The sequence below is a fragment of the Sarcophilus harrisii genome, chromosome 6, assembly GCF_902635505.1.
Source record: "Sarcophilus harrisii chromosome 6, mSarHar1.11, whole genome shotgun sequence".
In the NCBI taxonomy this organism is placed as follows: Eukaryota; Metazoa; Chordata; class Mammalia; order Dasyuromorphia; family Dasyuridae; genus Sarcophilus; species Sarcophilus harrisii.
Window position 1 is genome coordinate 8,905,309 of NC_045431.1, and position 22,970 is coordinate 8,928,278.

Below are 22,970 nucleotides of genomic sequence, written 5' to 3' on the forward strand. Positions count from 1 at the left end.
GGCTTCTAACTTATCCCCATTATAGATAATGTTTGCTAATGACTTTAGACACATTTATTTACTATTTTAAGGATTTATTCCTAAACTCTGTAGCACTTTTAAAACAGGAATGAGTGATATATATTGTCAAAGGCTTTTCCTGCAATCTTTTGAGAAAATCAGATAATTTCTGTTGGTTTTGCTATTGAGACATAATTAACTGATGGTTCCTAATTCTGAAACAGTCCTGCACGCCTGATTTAATTCCCACTAGGTCACAGTGTATTATATTACTATATCACTGTGATATGTTACCATAAGTTTTTGCATCAACATTCATTGGGAAAACTGGTCGGTAGTTTTCTTTCCATTTTAGCTCTTCTTGGTTCAACAGCCCCATATTTATATCATAAAAGGAATTTGGTAGCATTCTATTTTTCCAAATATTTTACATAGTGCTGGAATTAACTGTTCTTTAAAAATATGGTAGAACTCACTTCTGAATCCACTGGCTTTAAAGATTTTTCCTTAGATAGTTCTTGGAATGGCTTTTTCAATTTGTTTTTTAAAGATAACCTTAGTTTAAAAATTCTTTTTCCTCTTCTGTTAATCTGGACAATTTTCAAAAAATATTCATCTATTTTGCTTAGATTATCAAATCTGTTGGAATATAATTAAATAAAATAGCTCTTAATAATTATGATGAATTCCTCTCTTTCATTTTTGATAGTTGTAATCTGGTTTTTTCCTTTCCTTCTAATCAAATTAACTAATGTTTTATTATTTCAAAGGTTTTCTTACTTTTCATTTTATTTATCTCTCCTTTGATTTTCAGTTTTTCCAATTTGGTGTTTAATGGGGTACTTTTAATTTGTTTGTTTTCTAAGTTTTTTTAAGTTGCATGCCCAATCCAATCATTGATCTGCTCTTTCTCTATTTTATTGATATAAACATTTAGAAAGAGAAAATTTCCCCTAAATATTGCTGTGGCTGAATCCCATAAATTCTGGCATGTTGTTTCATTGTTGTCCATTCTATTAAATGAAATTATTGATTCTTTCTAGTATGTATTTCTTTGACTCACTTATTCTTCAGGATTAGATTTGTTTTCAATTAATTTTAAATTTATCTTTCTACTGCTTTTCATTGAATGTAATGTTTACTGCATTATGATTTGAAAAGGAGGTACATTATATTTTCACTTTTTTTACATTTGGTTGTGAAGTCTTTATGCTCAATTACATGGTCATTTTTGGATAGGTACTATGTATCACTGAGGAAAAGATAATAATAATCTCTTCTATTCCCATGCAATTTTCTCCAGAGAACTATCATACTTAACTTTTCTAAAAATCTATTCATCTCCTTTAACTCTTTTCTTGTTTATTTTTTTTTTTCTATTACATTTATCTAGTTCTGAAAGGCAAAAGTTGAGGTCCTCCATTAATCTACTGTTGTTGTCTTATTTCCTCTTTTAACATTTAATTTTTAAAAAAATTTAGATGCTTTATCATTTGATGCATATGTTTAGTATTAGTATTACTTCATTGTCTTTGGCACATTTTAGCAAGCTACAATTTCCTTATCTCTTTTATTTAGAACTTCTTTTCCTTTTGCTTTGTCTGAATCCCAATTGCTATCCACTTTTTAAAAATGTCTGATGAAGTGTAATAAATTCAGTTCCCACACCAGTATATTTCAGTATATCAAATGTTGTTTCTTGTAAACAGCATACTGTAGGATTGTGTTTTTTAATAGTGCTTCTGTTATATAGGGGCAGATTTATTCTGACCTTTTTTTAATCCTGATTTTTCTTGACTTTGCAGCCTTTTCCCCTTTTGATGACCCTCTAGATCTCTTTGGTTTTCCTCTTCTCGCCAGTGAAGGTTTTTGGTGCTCTCCTGATTTTTATCCTATTTAAACTGATCCCTCTCCCTCTTCAATCTCCTTTTCTGGATTCTCATTTAGTTGTGCCCACTTACTGTGGGTGTCTGTCCTACAGGGTTCTGTCCTGGATACTTCCCTTCCCTCTCTATGCTACTTCACTTGGGGATCTCAAAAGTTGCCGTGAATTTAATTAACATCTCTATGCTGATGATTTTTTTAAAATCCCACATCTTCAACAGCCTTTTAGGTATTTCAAACTGGATACCCAATACACATTTTAAACTTAACCCATAAATTTTCTCCCTTATCTGCCTCTCTTCCAAATTTCCCTATTTTACCAAAGACATGTTCCCCAGTCCCTCATGCAAGGAGGGAAGAATGATAATGAGGGGCTATCATCTGACTTCTTACTATCCCTCCGCCCCTATTCAATCTATTGTCAAAGTCTATATATCACTTTCCCAACATCTCTTGACCCTAACGGTAACTCCTTCTCTCCTCTTAAGACAATCACCATGGTAACAAGCCCTCGTCACCTTATATGACTTGACTACCACAGTAACCTGCCACAAGCCTCTCCCTACTCTACTCCATCCTCCATAGTGCTTTTCCTTAAGTGTCAGTCTACGTTATTCCCATATGCAACAAACTCCAGTGGCTCTTCCCATCTCCAGGATCATATGCAAACGCTCTCTGGTGTGCATAATAATATGCCCACTGCCCCAAAGTTCTCACACCAGCCTCTGAGCTCCATCTCTTTGCTCTGGGCATTCTCCCCAGCCTCTCTCCCCCCATCTCTACCTCCTCATTCCCTTGGCTTCTTTCAAAACACCAACCCTCTACAGAAGACTTTCCCAATTCCTCTTATTTTCCTAATTATTTCTTCTTTTTCCCATATAGAACTTGTGTATATTCATTTGCTTATTAACTTCCTATGAAACTGTGAACTCAATAAGAACAGGGACTGTCCTTTGTCTTTCTTTGTATTCCCCCCACAGCTTAGCTTAGTGGTTTAATAAATGCTGACTGACTTGTCAAAAAACACAATGTTTGGGATAGAAATTACTAAAAGAATGAGTGTCTTTAATTTCTTAAGTCTCTACCTATCTATTAACAGTAAACAAATATGCACCTTTACAATTAATGTTATTTGCAGCTACTCATACACAGTGATTCAGTAACCCCATTATGAGGTACATAAGCCCAGGAAGCTTAACAATCGAAATATGGGTCCCATGTACCCTTCACATCCACAGAAAGCAACACTGTAGTAACAAAATAGATTAACAAAGTGGTTGCCCTTCAACTGGAAATGAAGCCATTTCAATGGCTATTCTATGAATAGAATATCATTTTGCTATAAGAAACAATACAAAGGAGGAATTTGGAGAAACATAGTCAGATTCAAGTGCTCGCCGTGACCAGCTCTCGGGACAGTATCAGGTGGGGAGTCTGACTGGGACATTTGTCCAACCATCATGCAGGTGTCCTAAGGGGAGCTCAGGGAGGATGGAAACATCCCGTGAAGCTGAAGGGCAGAAGTTCCCTTGATCTTGGTTTTCAATATGAATACAGACCATGAAAGATGGGCCTTCTGACCTGTGGGGTTTTAAGCAGGTGTCAGAAAAGTTACCATAAGGATAACTGACTTGAGCATTCATAGCCACATTTGTTTTTTTTATCCTTCGATGTTGGCTCTTCCTATCATTGTAAAGCAAATTTATTAAGCACCTATTATGTGCTTGGTGCTTGGGTACTAGTAAAAAGAACAAATTAATCTCTTCTCAAAAAAAAAAATTAGATTCCAATGGGAAAGAAAACATGTACATATAAAAATATGGTTAGCATAATTAAGTTAATAAATGCAAATACAGTTATCCCTCCCACATTGTGACTTTCCCCATCATGGTTTCGATATCATAGATCAGCATAAAAAATTAAATCAGATTTCAGGGGGAATTTTGTAGAAACTGCAGTTGCAAAGTCCAGCAGATGACAAGAGAGCCTATGACCAAATATTTAATCCAATTTTTTTTAAGTGTACTATAACACCTCTAAAAGAAAACAAAAACAAAACCAGACTTCTCTAGTACAAAGGGAGGGCCAAAAAATTTACATACATTTTTCAGATCACAGGTGTATCAGATTCTTAGGGTCCCGCTCCCCTCATGTGGAAGGGATAACTATATACCAAATGGATAAATTACAAAGTAGGTTGAGATAAAGACAGCTCTGGTAGGGGAAGCAGGAATTAGGAAAAGTTTCAAGCAGAAACATGCAAAGTTTGAGCTACATATTAAAAGAAAAGATATACACACACACACATACACACACAAGATTTAAATGTTAAAAGGTAGCCAAATTCAGGTTAACTGGAAAGAAGATAAATCACCCTCTTAATTGAGATAGGCAGATTATGGGTGAAGAAAGAATACAACACATATACCTTACGTATGGTGCATTGTCGATCAACTTAGCTCTTTTTTCTTGTGAAGGTTCAATGACGGTGGGGGAGATGAATTTTAGAAATTGGTGAATTTGAGAACAAAGTACATCAGTAATTTTTTAAACAATCTTTATGAAATCTACTGTTGCTGGCACATTTGAAATCAAGAAGGTATATGGCAGAGATGGGCTGTGATCACATATGCTAAAAAACCACAGATGTGGAGAACTACCAATGACTTTTGTTATGCTATTAGATCAGTTCCTCTTAATATTTTGTTTTGCTTAACGTTTTCTTTCAATGTTTAGTGAATCTGTAGGTTTCAGAAATAACAGGAAATAAATGTGGTAAACAACAACAAAAAGATCAATAATTTTTTTTTTAAAATGATTCTGTAGTCACATGAAAAAAAATACTTTGGATCACTACTGATTGATTAAAGAAATTCAAATGTAAACAACTCTGAAATATCAGATTAATTAATATGACTGAATAGGAAAATGAAAATATTGGAAGGGATGTGGAAAAATTGCCACACTTATGTACCACTAGTGGGGCTATGAGCTAGTCCAACTACTTTGGAGAATAACTTGAAGCTATGCCTCAAGGGTGATAAACTGTGCATAACTAGGTTTGCACCATAAAGATATCAAAAAGAAGAGAGAGAGATTTGTATAAAAATTATTTTTAGCAACTCTTTTTGAGGAGGCAAAGAATTGGAAATTGAGGGGATGTCCACTGGGGAACGGCTGAGCGAGTTGTGGTTATGACTGTGATGTACAGAATAGTACTGTGCTATATAAGAAATGATGAGCAGGATGGTTTCAGAAAAACCTGGGAAGACATATGAATTGATGTAAAATAAAGGGAGCAGAACCAACAGAACATTGTACATATTAACAGCAATATTGTTTGATGATCAACCTTGAAAGACTTAGTTAGAAACACTGATTAAGAAAATGATTCAAGACAATTTCAAAGAACCTATGTTGAAAAATCCTATTTCCCTCAGGAGAGAGAACTAAACTCTGAATGCAGATTATGGCATACTTAAAAAAACAAACAAAAAACCCCCACTATTTTATTTTCATTTTTTTTTTGTCTTTTATAACATGGTTAACACAGAAATATTTTGGAATGAAGAGTTTTTGTCTTCTCAAGGAAGGAAAAAGGATGGCAAAGAGGGAGAGAATGTGGAACTAAAAAATTTTTTTTAAATGACTTGAAAATTCTTTTACATGTAATTGGGAAAGATTTAATGAAAATAACTTTTAGAAATGCTCTTATATATAAATATGGTCTCATTTGATTCTCACACAATCCAGTGTAAATTTAATCTCTTTGAAAATAAGCTGAGGCTTGGAGACTTTAAATGAGTTAACCAAGTGGAAGTTAATATGTGGAAGAATTGAAACTCTTTAATACTCAATTCTTCTGCTTCTATATTCGGTGTTCTCCAATGTGCTTCTTTGCTCTTTCCCTCAAGTACATCAACATCAATTTAAAAAATGATTTTAGGTGACACAATTATTTCTTTGTACGAGTACTACAACAATCCTGTTTTTAACCATGTTTTGTCTAATATGGTATTTTAGCACATATTACAGATTATTTAGGTTTTTATTAACCAGCCTCCAAACCAGCCCATCAATTTATAAAATTGTTACTGTGGGGAAAAATGCATTTCAACTTCACAAATGAACTTCATAAACACGACCTGTTGGTAAAGTGAGGACTTTATAAATACATTTAAAAATTCTCTTTCCCAATCCCAGATAGCTTGCTAGGATGCCAATAAGCAGCAGCTTTGTTGTGTTTTCTCTTTTCCTCCATGAACTGTTTTATCTGCGGCACTGTTGGGTCTTAAGATGAGTTATTAACTCCCAACTTGTGCTCAACGTCCACCTTGCTTTCACACATTTGTTCAGTTCTCCTACAGCCGGACACTGGAGGATATTAATGCCTTTTGATGACAGGCAAATCTATCCCAGCTCATCCTTTATCCCTTCACCCAAAAAGGACTTCGTGTAAATAAGCATAAATCTGAATGATTTTTCTTCTTTTTATTTTTCTTTATTTGTACTGGAGTAGCTAGATGGCACAGAGGATAAAATGCCTAACCTGGAGTCTGGAAGACTCATCTTCCTGAATTCAATCTGGCCTCAGACTTTGTGTGACTCTAGGCAAGTTAATGCTCTTTGACCGAGTTTCCTCATCTGTAAAATGGACTAGGGAAGAAAATGGCAAACCATTATCTTTGGCAAGAAAAATCCCAAATAGGGTCATGAAGAATCAGGAACTACTGAAACACTACAATAAATCACTTTTGTATATTCGAGCTATAACTACTGGCTAGTCTTTCCTCTCTTTTAACTAAATTTGATAGGCAGATGGCACTACTGCTCTACAACTATATAACTTAAAATTTTAAAGAGTTGTCTGGACCATTGAGAAATTAAGGTGACTTGTCCAGGGTAAAAGAGTCAGAATGTTTCCGAGATTAACCTTGATTTCAGGTCTAGTCAGTTCTTATCCATGACAAAAATAACACCTTAACTGATTAGAATTTCATTATTTAAGAAAAAAATCACAGAAACCAAAATTTTGGAAACATTTTACAGAAAAAGTTAAGAGTAAAGTTCACATATAAATTGAAAGGGAAACGTTACCTATTTCAATTATATAAAAAGCCTGATATTAATTCATTTAGAATTGTGTTTCTGAAAGTAATTTGTACAGGATTGCAAAATAATTGCTAATTTAAGGGCGTTTATGAAAATTCACAGAAGAAGAAGAAAATCCACAGATTGGAAGGTTAGGGGTGGGAAAAGCTCAAAGGATGCCATGGTGATAGGTAGTACATTACCAGTAAAGTAAGAAAAGAGTTTGTTCTGGGTAGAAGGTAGAGATAAAATCATTAGGATCTAGTAAGCAGTTGAGCTTAAGAAATAAGGAATTCCATGTCAATAAATATTAATATTATCAAAGCAATGGAGTTAGTACCACTGGCAAAAATAATGAATCCAGAATAAGGAACAGAATTAAGAGGTTGAAAACAACAATGCAGTTTTAGGCATGCTGAATCTGAGATGAGAAAGAGTGGGTACCCTAGGAGATGTGGCTCTGGAGAAGGGAATCAGATTTGGGAAATAATCTTCCTAGAGATGTAAATGAAGCTGTGAGAGATCAAAAAGAGATTGTCAAAAGAGAGCAAGAAAATAAATCTTTGGAGAGCATTCTCTTTAAGGAGTTAGGAAATAAGAACATAAGGAACCAGCAGAGGAGACAAAGACAGACCAGCTAAAAAGTAGAATAAGTTCTTTTGTGGTTCCCTCAAAAGCTAAGAGAAATCAAGTCGCATCAACAACCATTTATTAATCATCTACCACAAGTGGCAGCCCTTGAGCCAAGTAAGCAGCAGACAATACAGACAAGATAAATTATAGATAACCTTAGAGATTCAGCAGGAAGGGAAGTGGTCACTAGCTTTTACTTTCAGGACCCAAGCAGATGAGGACCTCTCCCCTCATGGGTGACCTCAAAGAACACAGTTCCAACAGAGAGGTGGGGTACACTTGAGTGGGTAGTGAGAAAGCAGGGACTAGAGGATGACCATTTAAGGAGTTTGAACAGGTACTAAGAAAGTGGGGGTTTAGGTATAGACAATTTAAGAAGTTTAGTAGTCAGGAGAAAAAAAGGTTAAAAGTCAAGAAAAAAAAAGAATTGATTTTAGCTCACTCTCTTTTTGTAGTTAAATGTGAAGAAGTCTGTGGAGAGGCAGACGAAACCTGAAATGAAAAAAGTGTTGACAACTGCGCGAAGATTCTGCTGGCAGGAAATAGGGAATGGGATCAAGAACAGAGACAGGGAACCCCAGGAATCAGTAAGAACAGAAATAAAAATAATGCATACCAGGGAGCTCACAAAGAGAATCCCAATTACTCAGTGCCTGATATAGGTGATACGGTGGAAGTAAGGGTAGGAAAAAAAAAGCAAAACAGAATCTGAGTCTGGTTCCCTGGAAAGATGAGGAGCTCCTCTGTGGAGCAGCAAGTAGATACGGGACAGAAAGCATCCCCTGAGTTTTCCAGACACTGAGAGCACATTCATCCACAAAGAGCCAGGCCTGAAACCAAAGGCCTCCATCAGATAAAGTGGGCCTGACCTTAACAGGCACTGGCTGCCACGGATCCTTTTCTTTCCACAAGGTACAGTCTTTTCAAGGGGAAAGTATAAAAAGTGTGAGAAAAGTCACGAAAGACAAGCAGGAAGCAATGAGCAAAACGACAACAACACCCAATAGCCAAGGGTCAGGAGAAACATAGCATTCGAGGAGATGCCTGGGGTGCCTGAGCTGAGGGCCGCGCCTCCAGGTACTGAGGGCCTTCTCCACTCCTCTGAAATGGAGGTCATACTCTTGTCCCACCCACCCCACCACATGGGGGGGCGCCCCCAACGGTCTTTAAGTGCAGATGGCGAAAGGGGCTGGCGGGGATGATGGCAGACTCTTCCAGAGCCGGGGACCCGGTAAGTGACAAGGCTGGATGCATCTCGTGCTCTTTCCATCAGGCAGCCACAGACACTATGACAGCCAAACGCGGCGGGGCCAAAAGACCAAAGAATACTGCCAGCTACCAACAGGCGCTTCTACAGGCACTGGGCACATCCAGGAGGCGTATCTGTGCACAGGCGGTCGCTGTGTCCTATAATGTCCTCACCACACGCTGCGGGCAAAATACAGCTAAGCATACACCCCAAACACACAGACATTTACTTATAGGCATTCAAGTCATGACTGAAAAGGACAGCTCACTAATACATAGTTCCAAATGGAAAAAGTACATTATTTGCCACGGTGTGTGTGTGTGTGTGTGTGTGTGTGTGTGTATGAGAAACTAAAACCTCTAAGTCACTATGCTGCAATTCAGTTAGTAAATTTCTATCTTCCATGATGTCAATCAGTTATTCTTGAGGATTAATCCAAAATTGTTTCATTTTTTTACTTAACAAATACATTCAAGAGCCACCAAAACTCTCTACTTGGATGATTTTTTAAAAGGTTAGAAAGTTAAGTTTCTAAGTTTGATTTTTTAAGTGTATAAATATAAATTGGGCCTCGAGGGGGCACAGTGGACAGGACAGAGAGCTAAAGCTGGTCAAGAAGATTCATTTTTCTGAGTTCAAATCTGATCTCAGACAATTCCTAGCTATGTGATACCAGGCAAGTCCCTTGCTTGCCTCAGTTTCCTCCTCTATAAAATGAGCTGCAGAAGGAAATGGCAATTTATCATTCAGCATCTTTGCCAAGAAAATCCCACATGGGTTCACAAGGAGTTGGAAACATTTAAAATGAATGAATGGAAAAAAATAGATTTGAGCTATTTTATGTGTCACATGGTTGTAAAATCACATAATGATAGGAACATTTTCAAATTCTCCCTTCCTAATGAGCTTATTTAAAAAAGCAGGAGCTTTCATTATTAGTGGTGCTCTTTGGCTCAGCACTAAGCTATATAGGATATTAACTCAAATAAATATGTAACAAAAAGTCATTTCCCCTTTGAAGAAATAGTCAAAGAATACTTTTTAAAATACTTCTCAAATAAAAATACACTAAGCTATTAACAGCCATAAGGATGACTGCTTCAAAAATCATTAACATATGAATGGATGCCCATCAATTGGAGAATGGTTGAGTAAATTGTGGTATATGAATGTTATGGAATATTATTGTTCTGTAAGAAATGACCAGCAGGACCAACAAAGACAAGATCCAACTGAGTTTCAATTGATCAAGGATGGACAGAAGCAGCTACACCCAAAGAAAGAACACTAGGAAAAGAATGTAAACTGCTTGCATTTTTGTTCTTCTTCCTGGGTTATTTATACCTTCTGAATCCAATTCTCCTTGAGCAACAAGAAAACTGTTCGGTTCTGCACACATATATTATATCCAAGATCCACTGCAATCTATTTGATATGTATAGAACTGCTTGCCATCTTTGGGGAGAGGGCAGAGGGAGGGAGGGGAAAAATCGGAACAGAAGTGAGTGCAAGGGATAATGTTGTAAAAAATTACCCTGGCATAGGTTCTGTCAATAAAAAGTTATTTTAAAAAAAAAAATAAATAAATAAAAGATAAAAAAAAAAAATCATTAACATGAAGAGAAATGTAAATCAAAACAACTCTGCAATTATTTCTCAAGAGCCAAGTAAACTAGCAAAGAGGACAGAAGATGAAGAGAGTCACCAATAAAGAAGTTAAGATAAAATAGGCCCATTAATAATACTGTTAGTAGAGACAAAGGGATCTAACCACTTGTGTAAGCAACTTAACACTATATGAGAAAAGATACTATGGGCAAAATTTATCCTATCCTTTGACCCAAAGAGCTCCCTGCAACATATATCCCAAGGAGTTTCAAGATAGAAAGAAAGGTCTAAAATACACATGGCAGCTCTTTTTGGTAGGAGCACACATCTAAAAACAAAGTAAGTGCCCATGGCACCCAAATGTGACTATTTCTGTGCCATTAAAAAAAATGCATATGGAAAACATAGAAGGGGGGGGAGTCTTATGCAGAACCAAGAAAACAATCCACAATGATGTTAAATGAAATTGAATGCTGTGAAATTATGACTAAACTTGTTTTGAGGACATGAAACTATACCTCTCTCTCTTATTTTGAAAAAGCTAAGTGAGTGACCATGAATGTGGATAGAATACTGCATATGCTGAACTTGGGAGTTTTTCTAAAGTACATTTTTTCCCTCTTTCTTTTTATTTTTTATTATATGGAATGGCTCCCTGAGTAAAAGAAAAAGATGGTTCTACTGGGCAAAAAGGTGACATAAAAACATTTGTTTTATGTTTTTATACATAACACTGTATACATACAGTGTTTGTATGGATGTATATGTGTTGTACATACATATATGTATGTATACATACAATACATAAACATTAACAAATGTTCTAATTGTTTTTTAAAATATCGCCCATACCTGGAGGGAACAGATTATGTAGACTTTTATTTTCGGGTTCTTTTTATTTTTAAACACTGTTAAGTAGCAGTATTCTTGGACAGTCCACAGTAAAGTTCAGCAAATTTGAGAGGAAAAAAAAAAAAGATAGGAAAGGAAAGGAAAGAGGAAAGGAAAAAGGAAAAAGGAAAGGAAAGGAGAGGGAAAGAAATAAAAGGAAGAAAAAAGAAAGAAAAAAAGATTTTTAAAAACACTCTGTCAAAAGATAACTGCCAACCTCTATGTGTAGAAACTGGAATTTCCTGGCTATGTAGGGTGAAGGAGACTTAAAAGCATCACCTCGGGCTTCTAAATTGTGGATCTTGGTAACTAGGATACCTGGGGCCCTTCACAACAGGAAAGTCCAAAAGGGGAACGCAGCTAACGGCCTAGCCTAAGGTGGGGATAGGGAGAGAAGAAGGTACTCCTGCTCAGGAGCCCAGACCCAACGAGGTGCACAACCACAAAAAGTGGGTACCACAGGGGGAAGGAAGGAACCTTCTCCAAGACAGCTGCACAGCAGCAGCCAGGAATGGCCAAGTCAGATCGTGCGGCCAGGGGTATTCCTGGCACAGAACAGGGAAGTCAATTCATTTCCTGAGAGTTCTTGGTATCTTGGAGGTTTTGTGTTTGTTTTCTGAAAATCCTAAAATGATTTCCTGACATACAGACACATGAGGGTGCTCTAGTCAACCAATAATGGAAGGAAAGCAGTTTTCAGAAAAAGATCTCCAATTCACAATTATTGTTATTCCTTATAGAGGACACTACCATATATTCTAGCACCTCCTGTTTTAAGTAAAATACTCCCTCTTACTATTAGTCACCTGCTCTAATAAACTTTAAACAATTTTTAGCAGTTAAAATTCCCTTAAGGAAAAAACAAAATATGTGCCCAGATCAGATTCACAGAGAAATTAAATAAAATAAGAAAAACCAACTTTTGGCAAAACATATTCATCAAAGTGGTGATATAGGAAGGGCTTTTGTTCAAACCTGTACCAACTACATGTCAACTGAATCCTCATGACATGTGAGGTGCCCTACCAGATGCAAGCACACAATAACAAGAGTCTCTGCCCACAAGGTGCCACACGCCTACAATGGGGGGGGGGGGGGAGAGAGGCACTTGGACAGCTCTCTCCTCTTGCTGTGTGGAAAAGGTGAGCAAGTCCTTTGCCTTCCATGAGCCTCAGGCCTTCTGATTTCCCTCCTGAGCCCCAAGCTCCAGGTGCCCTGCTTACATGCAAGGCTCCTCTAGAAGAGACCCATTCCCCTGGGCCTGGGCCCCCCAGCCATCTCTTTACCTTCTCTCTCTCATTTCTCTCCCCCGCTCAGCTCTCACTTTCGACCCTTTAAATGTATTGTCTTCTCCATTAAAATCCAAGTTCCTCTATAAGAGGAACTGTCTGTTCTCTAGTGTTTGCACTTACCACAGTGCCAAGAACAGAGAACACACCTCTAAATCTGTGGAGAGAGAGAGAACGAACTGTTATAGGGAAATACCAATAAAGTGCCATGATAATGTAGCTCTGGTAAAAAGAATGCTAGAGTCATAGAGAATAGTCAGAATGCATAGAGTCATATCATCTTAAATTCTTAATCAAATTAGACTTTAGTTTTTCCTACATAAAATGGAGATAAAATATTTGTACCACTGGGTTTGCCATGAAAACAAAATGAAATAATCTAATGGAGCACTGTAAGTTCCCAGCACCTAGCATTCCACCTTGCACACTGCACATGTTTAATGTTAACTGAATTCTAGGCAAGGGGAAAAAGGTAATCAAAGAAAAAGTTCCTAGAATTACAGGAAGGACTGAAAGACAGAAATGGGTAGCAGAGGAGGACAAAGGCCAAGAGCAGAAAGGATCTGGGTAGAAGAAAGAATGTAAATGAAGATAAGGAGGCAAGAAAACAAAATCAGATACCAAGAATTATGACGTGGTCCAGTTTTTCCAGAGTGTAGGTCACTATGGAAGGCAGTAGTACAACGGTAAGGTCACGGAAGGAGGACATGGCCAAACTATCAAAGGCTCTCTAATGTGTTACAGAACCAGGAAGATGCCACGGGGTAAAACACAGCAAAGCACAAATCAAATGGCTGAGGGCAGAAGCTCGGGTGGAAAGAGAAGGGCAGAAGCCAGAATAAAGAAGGAGGGAGGACGAAGGAAAGGTCAGACTCAGGGGCTGACGCAGTGACACCGGTGAAGAGAGGATGACAAATGGGAAAGAGGCAGATTTGGGGCTTCCCTACTCTGGCAGGGCAGCCAGGTGGAAAGGTGGGTCTGGGGTTGGGGGGAGGGGTCACAGAGATCTGGAACCATGCGTCTCACACACACAGAGGGACAGCCAATGACACCCACCAACCCCTTGGAGGACTTCCTTGGGCGCAGGACCAGGGCCAGTACGATGACTCCTCGGGGGGATGAGGAGGACCAGGGACAGAGAGAGCTCCTTCAGGAAGAGCCGATCAACACGTCCAACACTATACAAGGTCAAAGATTTGAGCAAACATGTCTGGATATTTGTATCAGTTGAAAATAATTAAGACAAATGAAAAGGCAAAGAAGGGGTGGAAAATTTATCTTCTTCAGATCATTCCGCTATTCTTGTAGCCTGCTGAAGAACAAATAAGCTCAAGCCCAGTGTTGCCACAGAAAAAAAGACCAATGAATAAGTACCTCGACCCACACCCATTCTTTGTATTTTCCAGAGTATAAGATTCCCATCACAGTGAGTGGAGGAGGGGAGGACAGTGAAGGTTCTACGCAACCTGCCTTGTTTGGCAAGTGCAGTTAAAAGGGGCTGCCACTAAGGGGCTGCCACTTCTGGTCACCCTACAGTCTCTCTGTCCGCATCTCTTGTCTGTCTCTCTCACATCCACACACCCACACGTACACACACATAGACACAAATGCACACTCACACAAAGACAGAGGCACACACTCGGACTTACACACCCACACCTGCACACATACACATGCACAACATATACACACTCACAATGCACACAGCACTCACACACATGCACAGCATATACACGCAAATACATGCACTCGCACACACACTCACACTGACAAATATTATGTGTGATCTGATACAGGGATATATCTAACTAAATATACATATATTCAACTGAATTATATCATTCACCCGAGGGGAAGGGGGGAAAGTCAGGTAGTAATAACCATCACACACAAAATCACTGAGGTATCTTTTAAAAAGCCAGTTTCCTTGATGTTCTTAAAGGTTAGTTCACAAATCATTAACTAAAGTTAAGCAGGGAAGGCAGAGCAGCAAAACTCGGGAACTGGCACACAACGAAACTCCAATCCAACCCAAAGCAGCTCCTCTACAAGTGTCAAAAACATATTTATTTGGACACACCCATTTGCTCAGCCAGTGAGATTAAGAACAAAACTGGATCTTCTCTACTCTCACTCTTTAGAATGACAGGAAAGATGCCACAGCAATGGCACTTCTGGCTTTTTTTTTCCTGGTCGGGACCAGGACCTCTGTATCAGGCGCTCCTGGTGTAAGAACTCCTCCGGCCCATGCAGAGCACCTAGAGTCACTTCACCAGCATATATTTCCTTACCCAGACCTCAAGTTTTGGCCAACCATGGAATTTCTAGCCTCTAAATAATATTGTCCCCTCTAGAACTTTTCCTCCTCCTGGTTACCTCCTAGAAAAGACATTTTTCTTTACAAATAGGATCTCTTTTCAACATTATTTATTCCTCCTCCCCATTTTCTGCCTAATACTAATGTTAGCTATTTTGCTATACTCCCATGCCCCATAAGAATTTAAGCTCCTTAAGGACAGGATTTTTTCTTATCTATTTTTACTTCAAATGCAATACCTTGTATACAGTAAGTACAATCTATGAAATCTAGTGAGCTCTAATACTCTAGTGAGTAGTAGAACAGAACTGATAACCTCTGATACTCTATTAAGAGCTAAATCCCTAACCTCTAAGTAATGTGCTACTTTTGATTTCCCTTAAACCTTGCCAATTCTCAGGAGAGAACTAAAAACCAAATAATAGATAGTTGTAGATAAGACAAGAAACAGGTAGCCAGTTCTCTTTCCTATTAGTGATCTCTATATGATACGGGAAAGGAAGGATCAAGGGAGACAAGCAACTAGGAGGCAAACGAGGAATCCAGCTTTAAGAACCCACCGACCAGTAGAGCAAGAATAACTTACGAAGCGCTTCAGAGAGAACTCACAACCAAAACCTAGCGGGGCTCACAACAGGGCAGGTGCAACCTTCTGAAATTACCAAAGTAATTTAAAACCATCATTTTAAATGATTTAAACCTTGTAAAGATATTAGAGCACAAAGATGTGTAAACTCTCCATCTAGTGTATTTGAAACAACATATCCTTGCAGCATTTTCAGAAAATATTTCATAATAGATCCTTTCAGGGTGCCAGTGTTGAATACTTGGTAACAAAAGAAATCCTTGGTGGTTATTTTAAAATTAGCTAAGAGTCTGTAAACACGCATAGCCCTCCATACATATATTTCATTATACAAAAGCTATATAAAATTACTCAACTAAACCTTCATCCCAAGGACATCTAAGGATGAAACCTGAAAGGGAACAATAGGAGGGAAATGGAGAATTTAAAAGATTTTAAATAAATGATTTTTATAATAAAGATTTTTCATTATCAAAGATGGTAGAGCTATATATCTTAACTCTAATATTAGTCAAAACAGCTCTGAAAAAGGATGGAATAAAGCAGCTAGACTGTATCATATATGCATAATAGTGCATATATGAGGGGGAAGTTCCAGAGGCGATATCATTTTAGGGAAGTGCATGAGAAACTGCCAAGGAATTAATTTCAAAAAAAGAGAATATAGCAAAGAAAATATCTTTAGCCCTTCCTTACCAGCAAAAATCTGTCAAGGCAATAGCAATAACTACCAATTCAAATGCTTCCAATTCTACAAGAAACTGTTGATATTGACGAAAGACTGGAGAAGGGACTTTCACAAAAGGTATTTTACAGCAGACCACATTTTTATAGTCAGACAACTGACTGAAACAAAGAGAAAATAGAATCTCTGACTGTGCTGATTGCTGGCTATTTAAAAATAAAGTATTTGAACCGGTAAAGGAAAATGCTACTTTATAGGTTCTTCAACCAGTCATCTTCCATGTTTGTGGAATGATAATCACATAAAGTAACCTTTTTGGGGACCAGTCCTCCTGATTATTGTAAAATAAGGCATAAAGCAAAGATAATATGCTTGCTAAGGGGGTTTGCCATAATCATGGAGGATGTCTTACATGAAGTCCAGATGAAAAAGGTGGTTAAGACATTCCAAATTCTTCAGCTTGCAGAAGAAGGCATTATGTGAATTGTTTCAAACCCAAGAACATTTCAATAGCCAAATAAAATCTGTAATCCCTCATAAGAGTTTAGCCTAACTATCCACACACAAAAACAATTAAGGTTAAATGAATAATCTAAACTACCTTGGTGTTAAACTCAACAAAGTTTGTCCATCATTACATATTATCTTGGACAGGATAAACCAGGCTCAGAATTAAAGTGGAGAGCTGAAATGATTGACTTTTGGAAATAGTAGTTTTTTCAATTGCTCCAAGCTTTTCCCTGAACCGAGCTTTTCAAAAGCAATACAACTGCAAAGATGTTGTATAGCTGTGAGCTGTGACTACATTCATTGAAGATAAAAAAGTTGAAGCTCATCCAAAGGGCAGTGGAGACTGCAGGAAAAGTATGAAAAGATATTACAAATAAAAAATTATGTAGGAATAATAGTGTAAAGAATGATGAAGTGTTTAACACTAAGAAAAAAAAGATAAGCTAATCACATCGCAACACAGAGATAAACAGGTGATAGCTTGTACATTTCACTCATCTTCATCTAATCAAGAAAATGAAAGAAAATCCCTAACCATGCTGGGTGGTAACCCCAAAGGATTTATGGGACCACATGGTCAAGAGTAGCAAAGGATGGATAGACATGAACATCTTGTAATCTAATCATCAGTGGGAGTGCTTTAAATCGGTGAGTTTATAGATCCTTTGAAATAACCTCCCCCCCAATATACACACACTCATACCAAAGACGGAGTAAATTATAATAAAGTAATGGCATGGTGAATTATATAATTGTACATTAAAAAGGGCATAAATACTTAGAAGGAAAACATGAATTTTTAGCTGAGTTTTAAAGGGAAGAAATGGGTCCTGAGAAGAAGGAACAGGCAAAACTGCTTCATTAAATTAGGAAGGTCTATTAGAAGATAAGAGGCAAGAAAATATGTGCAAAGTGCCATATATCTAGAGCTAACTCAAAAAGAAGGAGGCTAGAGAAAGCCTTATTGTGCAGTGGGACAGGACCACCAAAAGAATTTAGTGAAGACAATGCTAGCAGTTTTCAGTTAATATAAAAAGGCACATAGGAGATACTGTAGGGTTATGCAATAAAACTGACAGTGGAGTTTTAACTATTTATGCAGGATTTAAGATAAACAGAAAACTAGGAAGTCAGCAAAGATTTTTCAGTAGCTATATTTGAGATTATCAGCATCTAGACAAAGGCTTCCATAGAAGTGAAATAGCTGAATCTATGAGGTACTGAAGATGATTCATTTACCAAAGGAATGAATGGAAGGAGAAGAGGATAGCAAGAAATTTAAGTGATTAAAGTTCCAAGGAGACTTAGGAAACTGGAATTGAATGATTCCCAACTACATTTTTATTTTTAGGGGGGCTGGGAATGTAAAACAAATCTCCAACTAGAGCCAAGTAACCTCAGATGATGCAAAATGCACAAGAAAAAACATTGCAACATTCATTTAAAAAATGTTATTTGCCATCCACATACAACAGCTTACCGAACTAACCCATCAGCTCTTGTTTTTCTAGTGAGAGGTTCATATTGACCATTCACATTTTGTCACTCTTTTGTGACTAAAAAAATTGTTGCGATGAATACAGATACAGCCACGGAACAGAGGAAAACCATATTTAGAAGATCTACCCCAAGGGGCTGACCTGGAGGTGTCCCCACCATACCCTACCGGAAGGTTCCCAAACGTGTGCCTCACACGCTGAGGAGGAGCACGACTTCACAGCAACAAGACACCACGACCATGCCGGGCTGCGGCCATTAAGCAGGAATCGCTCCAGTAGCAGATCGAAAAGTGACACGTCCAAAATCCACAGACCTCTGCCGTTCCTCCCAGGGCTGCCCTGTGGTGCAAGACGCCAAGGCCAGGGCTGCAAGTCAGACAAGTCAGAGCAACCGAGGGGGCGCAGGAACAGCCGCGTACTCGTGCGCAGCCAATCAGGGCGGGGTGCGCACGTGCGGCCAGCCAAGCAAAGTAGCGTGGGGGGGGGGGCACCCCGCAGAAACCAGGCTATGACATGTTCAGACCAGTCTGTGGCCCATAGCTAACATCTGCAAAAATACAAAATTCGCACACTGCTTGGTCCCAAGGGTGGCAGGTTTTTGATCTTCTACTGTATAAAATGATCCAGAACACAGCATCTCAAATCTGCATGCAGAAACTCCTCAGTAATATTCCCTCCTCCCCTCCCTTAAAAAAGATAAATACTGAGGCACAGAAAAAAAGACAAATTGGTCCTGCCTAAACCACCGAAAAACTTCTTCCTAAAATAAAAGGATGGCTTTCAAGTCACCTAACAGAGAGGTATCCCTGATGCTCGGATTCATCTATGACAAGGGAACAATAGTAGTGCCAGGGCTTGAAATCAAGAACCAATTTTTACCTGTCAACTTTTAAACAAAAAAGACACTACCCGGGCTCCTACGACCCTTGCCTCCCAATCTCAGCGCTTCCTTCCACTCTCACTGTTCATGCAAAACTGTGCTCTCATCTTATGTGCAAAAACCCACGGCCTTTTCTCAGTCTTCATCCTTCTTGACCCTTCTACGTTATTAGCCACATCCTCCTCCCCCTTCTGGAAACTCTTTCCTCCCAAGGGTTTCTGACATTCTCTCCTGGTTCTCTTTCTGCCCCTTCCGGGTCTCTTCGGCAAGGTCCTCCTTCAGCCCCGCCCTCTAAGCACGGCTCTTGTCCGGGGGTCCCCGTTACTTCCCCCTCTCCATTCCCTGCCAAAGACCTCACCGACCACCAAGAATTCCAAAACGCCTCTTCCCAGAAGAGCCCCAGAAGCAGCCCTTCCTCCCCTGAGCTTCCTCCCTGTCCTGGCGGTGGCCGCAGGGAACCCAAACTCCACCTGCCTGGGACAGACCTCCAGCTCTCCCCTTCAAGGCGTCCTTTGCTCATTTCCCTGTTCGGATGGAGGGCTTCCATCTCTTGGGTCTCTCTCGGGGGTCTTCCCCCCGCCTGACCCCGCACAGCCCTTGGACAGCAGCCTGACCTCTTCTCCTCCACGACGCCTCTCCCGTCCACTCCCCTTTCTCCCCTCGTGTGAGCACAACTCTGGGCCGGGCTCCTCCTCGCCGTCCCAGGCTGGAGCAGCAGAAAGGCCTCCCGGTCGGCCCCTGCTTCCAGGCTTTGCCTTCCCCCACCTTCCTCCGACGGCGAGCGCGCTTCCCAGCCCGGACCAGCTGCCCGCGGTCTGACTACGCTACTTGTTTTCTGCCTCCATCTCCGGGATGGTTCGGCCCCAAGAAGGCCTCCCCGGCGCCCGGGCTCCGACTTCACGCCCTTAGTGCAAGTGCCGTCTCCTCCCAAGAGAAGGGAGGCCGGGGCAGGCGGGGCGGGTGGGTTTCTCGGCGCACCGCGAGCATTGACATTAGGAGGAAGACCTTAGTCCGCACACGCCCCCGAGCGACCCCCGAGGCTCCACGGCAGGGGCTGCGGGCCACGGGGAGAAGACAAGCCCGGGCCAGCTCACCCCGAGGCCCTGCCCCGCGAGCCCGCCCGCGGGCGGCGGGCTCCGGTCAGCGGGCGGGATTAGCTCACAGGTGGAGGCAGCAACTACCCGTCTCCGCGCTCCTCGCCAGGCAGGCAGCGGACGCTCCCCGCCCCCCGAATGACAGCTTGAACGAGGACCCCCCTAACATTCTGCTCCCCGAGCAAGCGACCGGCTCCGGCGTCCGGGACTCGCCCGTTCGGCCCCGGCTCCCCCTCCTCTTGGGGCAGTTCCTTGTATTCGCTCGCGCCTCCGGGGGAGCCGAGGGAGGAAGGAGATCCGCGCTCGCACACAAGGACCGACGCAAACTGCGAGCTACAATCGGCCGGACGCCCGCGCCGTCCACAGGCCGGCAAAGTTGGCCGGAGCCGGGGCCCGGCTTCCCAGCCCCGCTTCCGCAGGCCACAGCCCCGGGCGCTCTCGGGGGCGCCCCCAGCCGCGCGGCCGGACCCCCGTCTGCCCCGCGCGCCGGCAGGGCCGGTCTGCGAGCCCCGCTCCCGGGTCCCGAAGGACCGCGGACGCTAGCACCCGGCCCCCGAGCCCCGGCCCCCGGACGGCCCTCCTGCTGGGCTTTCGGGGCTCCGGGCGCAGCGCACCTCAGGAGTCCCCCGCACCCGGACGCGGCCCCTCGCGGGGCTGGGACCCCCGAGCGCGCGGCCCACGTTCCATTCGGCGTCCGTGGAAGGCAGGGACGCCCGCGAGCGGCTGCTCCGCGGCCCCAGTGCGGGGCAGAGCCGCACCGCCGAGGGGCCGTCCTCGGGCCCGGCGGTCCCGGGGCGGGGGACCCCAAGCCCGGGCCGTACACGCCCCGTCGAACTTCTCGGACCCGATCCCGCGCCCCTGCGGGAGCCCCACGGCGGGGGCTCGCGAAGCGCCGCAAACTTTCTGCCGCCCCCGCCGCGCTCCGGGCAGACCCCGGGCCCGCGAGTCCGCCGCCACGCGCGCACACGCCCCACGCCCCTAAGCGCCGGGCGCCCGCGGGGAGGGGCGGGGGGCGCGGGACCGGAGGCGGCGGCCCGAGGCTCCCCCGGTCGCGCCCGGGATCATTGTCCAGACAATGCGGCCGCTCCCCGCCCGGCGCCGGACCCCGCTCCCCCTGTGGGCCGGAGCTCCCCACGCGAGCCCCCTCCCTGCCCACGCCAAAGTTGGACGGGAGCGGGTGCGAGCCCCGCAAAGTGGGTGAGCCCGTCACATGACACCGAGCAGCCCGGAGCCGTTGGGGCGTCCGTAGGGGAAGGGGGGGCGCCGTTGTCATAGCAACCCCCCCTCCCCATCCGCGCCGACTTCCAAAGAGGAGGAAGAACTTCAAATCCCAACCGTCAGCGCACGAGCGGCCGCTTCTTAAAGAGGTACGCCCCCTGCCCGGCCGGAGCCCGGCGCCGCCGACCCGGGGACCACCCCCCCCCCCCCGCCCGGGTCCGGCCGCCCCCGCCGCCGCCCCCCCGCCCCCGCCGTCGCCCCCGCCCCCGCTGACAGCCGGCCCCGAGGGGCGGCCGGCCCCGGGGGCAGCGGGCGCCGGGCCGGAGCGTCAGGCCGGCCCCCCAGACAAAAGGCAGCCCGGGCGCCGCCGCCTCCCCGGGCCCCCGTGGAAGTGACCCGAAGCGGGGAGACGGCAACTCCAGCCCTGCGCTCTAACTCCTCGAGGCGGCCGCCGCGCGGGACCGCGGCCGGCCTGTGGCTCTTACCTACACAGTGCATGAGGCGGTGGCGCCAAGAATCGAGTTCCCGCCGGAATCCTCTCCTCTCCGCCGCGCACCGAGGGCTCCGGCACTGAGCGGCGGCGGCAGCGGCGGCGGCGGCAGCAGCGGCCATTCTCCCTCTTCCCTTGTCCATCTGCGTCCCGCGTCACGCGCCCTCATTTACATACGGGCGGCGCAGGCACGAGGCGGGGGCGCGAGCCCTCGGCGCGAGCCCCGGAGCGCGCGCCTCCCTTGCGCTCCCTTCCCCCGCCCCCGCCGGGGCGGGGGAAGAGGCGGGGCGGAGGAGGGCTGATTGACACGTGTCACTCTCTTCCCTCTCCATTCTCTGCGGTCGCAGAACCGGAGGGCCCCACCCCCTCCAAGTCTTCCTCCTCGGATTCGCGGAGGCTTCTCTGGCTCCGAGACCCCCGAGACTTCATTTCCCAGGGTCTCGCGCGGCCGAGGCGCGGTGAGCGGCTCCGCACTCAGGCTCGATGCATGCCGGCCCTTGTAGTCCGCGGGGGTCGGAAGCGCTCCGAAAGCCTTTGTAAGGCGGGGGAGCGACGCCTCGGGGCTCCGCGGCCCCCTTCCTCCCCGCCCGGCTGGCCGAACGTGGCCGGGGACCCCACGGGCCGGCTCTGCCGGGGGGTTAGCGGGTCCGGGGCCGCGCAGGGGCGACGACTCTCTTGGGCGGGTACCCTCCACGCCCGGTTCTCGAGGGCTGGCTCGTTCCTGCCCCTTACTTTGTAGAGAGGGGAGCGTCGGGCGGGGAGGTGGTCGCTAAGGGGCGCCCCGCGCCTCCCCCCGGACGCCTCGCGGGTGTGACGTTCCGTGCAAACCCGGGTCCTGCCGGCTACTGGCGCCTTTCACTGGGATCCGGAGCTGGGCTGTCACCTGCGCGCCCGCCCCCCAAAAGTCCCGCCTCCCCCCCAGGTGCGAGGCGGCCCCCGAATGGCCCGCGACGTCGTGCAAGAAACTTTGCAGCGTTCCCTCCATGGCGCTTCCGGAAGATACGTAGCCGCAGGGAAAAGCGCCAAAGGCGCCCCAGTAACCTCTG

General features: G+C 43.7%; 1 protein-coding gene across 7 annotated transcripts in view; it reads right to left on the reverse strand.

The window, feature by feature from the left end:
- Window positions 1–22,200, reverse strand: part of LCORL (ligand dependent nuclear receptor corepressor like) — a 146,040-nt gene extending 123,840 nt beyond the window's left edge. For 2 of the 7 annotated variants that reach the window (XM_031943317.1, XM_031943316.1), the window contains exon 1: window positions 21,920–22,200. In XM_031943317.1, the coding sequence (XP_031799177.1) occupies window positions 21,920–22,067 (148 nt within the window). In that variant the 5' untranslated portion in view covers window positions 22,068–22,200. The remainder of the gene's footprint in view (window positions 1–21,919) is intronic. The other 5 variants (XM_031943321.1, XM_031943318.1, XM_031943320.1 and 2 more) reach the window with 5 other exon arrangements.
- Between the last annotated feature and the right edge of the window lie 770 nt (window positions 22,201–22,970).